The following is a 1,701-nucleotide window of genomic DNA, read 5'->3' on the forward strand; positions in this document are numbered from 1 at the left end:
CACTATGGGTCCTATGGATCCTATGAGCACTATGAGCGCTATGGGTCCTATGAGCACTATGAGCCCTATGGTTCCTATGAGCACTATGGGCCATATGGGTCATATCAAATCAAATCAAATCTAGTACTGTCATATGGGTCCTATGAGCACTATGAGCCCTATGAGCCCTACGGGTCCTATGAGCCCTATGAGCACTATGAGCACTATGAGCCCTATGGGTCATATGGGTCCTATGAGCACTATGAGCCCTATGGGTCCTATGAGCCCTATGAGCACTATGAGTACTATGAGCACCATGGGTCCGATGAGCACTATGAGCATTATGAGCATTATGAGCACTATGGGTCCTATGAGCACTATGAGTACTATGAGTACTATGAGCACCATGGGTCCGATGAGCACTATGAGCATTATGAGCACTATGAGCACTATGGGTCCTATGAGCACTATGAGTACTATGAGCACCATGGGTCCGATGAGCACTATGAGCATTATGAGCACTATGAGCACTATGGGTCCTATGAGCACTATGAGCCCTATGAGCACTATGAGCACTATGAGCCCTATGAGCACTATGGGTCCTATGAGCACTATGAGCACTATGAGCCATATGGGTCCTATGAGCACTATGAGCACTATGGGTCCTATGAGCACTATGAGCACTATGAGCCCTATGAGCACTATGGGTCCTATGAGAACTATGAGCACTATGGGTCCTATTTGCACTATGGGTCCTATGAGCACTATGAGCACTATGAACATTATGAATCCTATGATCCCTATGAACACTATAAGCCCTATGAGCACAATGAGCACAACGAGAACAATGAGCACTATGGGTCCGATGAGCCTTATGAACACTCTGAGCACTATGACCCTATGGGCCCGGGCCATAAGTAGTGCATTATAAAGGGAACGTGGTGCCATCTTGGACAGAGCCCCTGATCAGATGGACTCAATACTCACTATCTGGACCAAGACTTTGAGCAAATCTACAGTGTCCAGGTGTACTCTGGGTTAAGCTTGGTGTTAGCTGCTGGTTTATCCTGCATTAGTCTATTCGCCACAACGAATACACACACCTCTAGAGGGAGTACGCTACCTGGCAGGTGTCTGGAGAGTTTAAGAGAAGGACATAGAGCTCTCAGGTGAGGCCAATTAACAGCCAATTAACAGGTATGAAGACCTACACTATATATACAAAGGTATGTGGACACCCATTCAAATGAGTGGATTCTGCTATTTCAACCACACCCGTTGCAGATAGGAGTACAACAATGAGCACACAACCATGCAATCTCCATAGGAAAACATTGTCATCAGAATGGCCTTACTGAAAAGCTCAGTGACGTGGCACAGTCATACTGTAAGTGCTGTTATTGTGAAGAGGAAACATCTAGGAGCAACAACGGCTTAGCCGCGAAGTGGTAGGCCACACAAGCTCAACAGAACGGGAACCGCAGAGTACTGAAGCGTCTGTCCTCGGTTGCAAAACTTCAGAGTTCCAAACTGCCTCTGGAAGCAACGTCAGCACAAGAACTGTTCGCTAGGAGCTAAAGTGAAATGGGTTTCCATGGCCGAGCAGCCGCACACAAGCCTAAGATCACCATCCGCAATGCCAAGCTTCGGCTGGAGTGATGTAAAGCTTGCCACTATTGGACTCTGGAGCAGTGGAAATGTGTTCTCTGGAGTAATGAATCA

At 47.1% G+C, this 1,701-nt stretch overlaps 1 protein-coding gene across 1 annotated transcript in view; it reads left to right on the forward strand.

Moving 5' to 3' along the window:
- Window positions 1-900, forward strand: part of LOC121841301 (histidine-rich glycoprotein-like) — a 1,311-nt gene extending 411 nt beyond the window's left edge. Inside the window, exon 2 of the mRNA XM_042308457.1 lies at window positions 1-900. This exon is cut by the window's left edge and continues 65 nt beyond it. Within this exon, the coding sequence (XP_042164391.1) occupies window positions 1-900 (900 nt within the window).
- Window positions 901-1,701: the final 801 nt, after the last annotated feature.

This window comes from Oncorhynchus tshawytscha, linkage group LG29, assembly GCF_018296145.1.
Source record: "Oncorhynchus tshawytscha isolate Ot180627B linkage group LG29, Otsh_v2.0, whole genome shotgun sequence".
Classification (NCBI taxonomy): domain Eukaryota; kingdom Metazoa; phylum Chordata; class Actinopteri; order Salmoniformes; family Salmonidae; genus Oncorhynchus; species Oncorhynchus tshawytscha.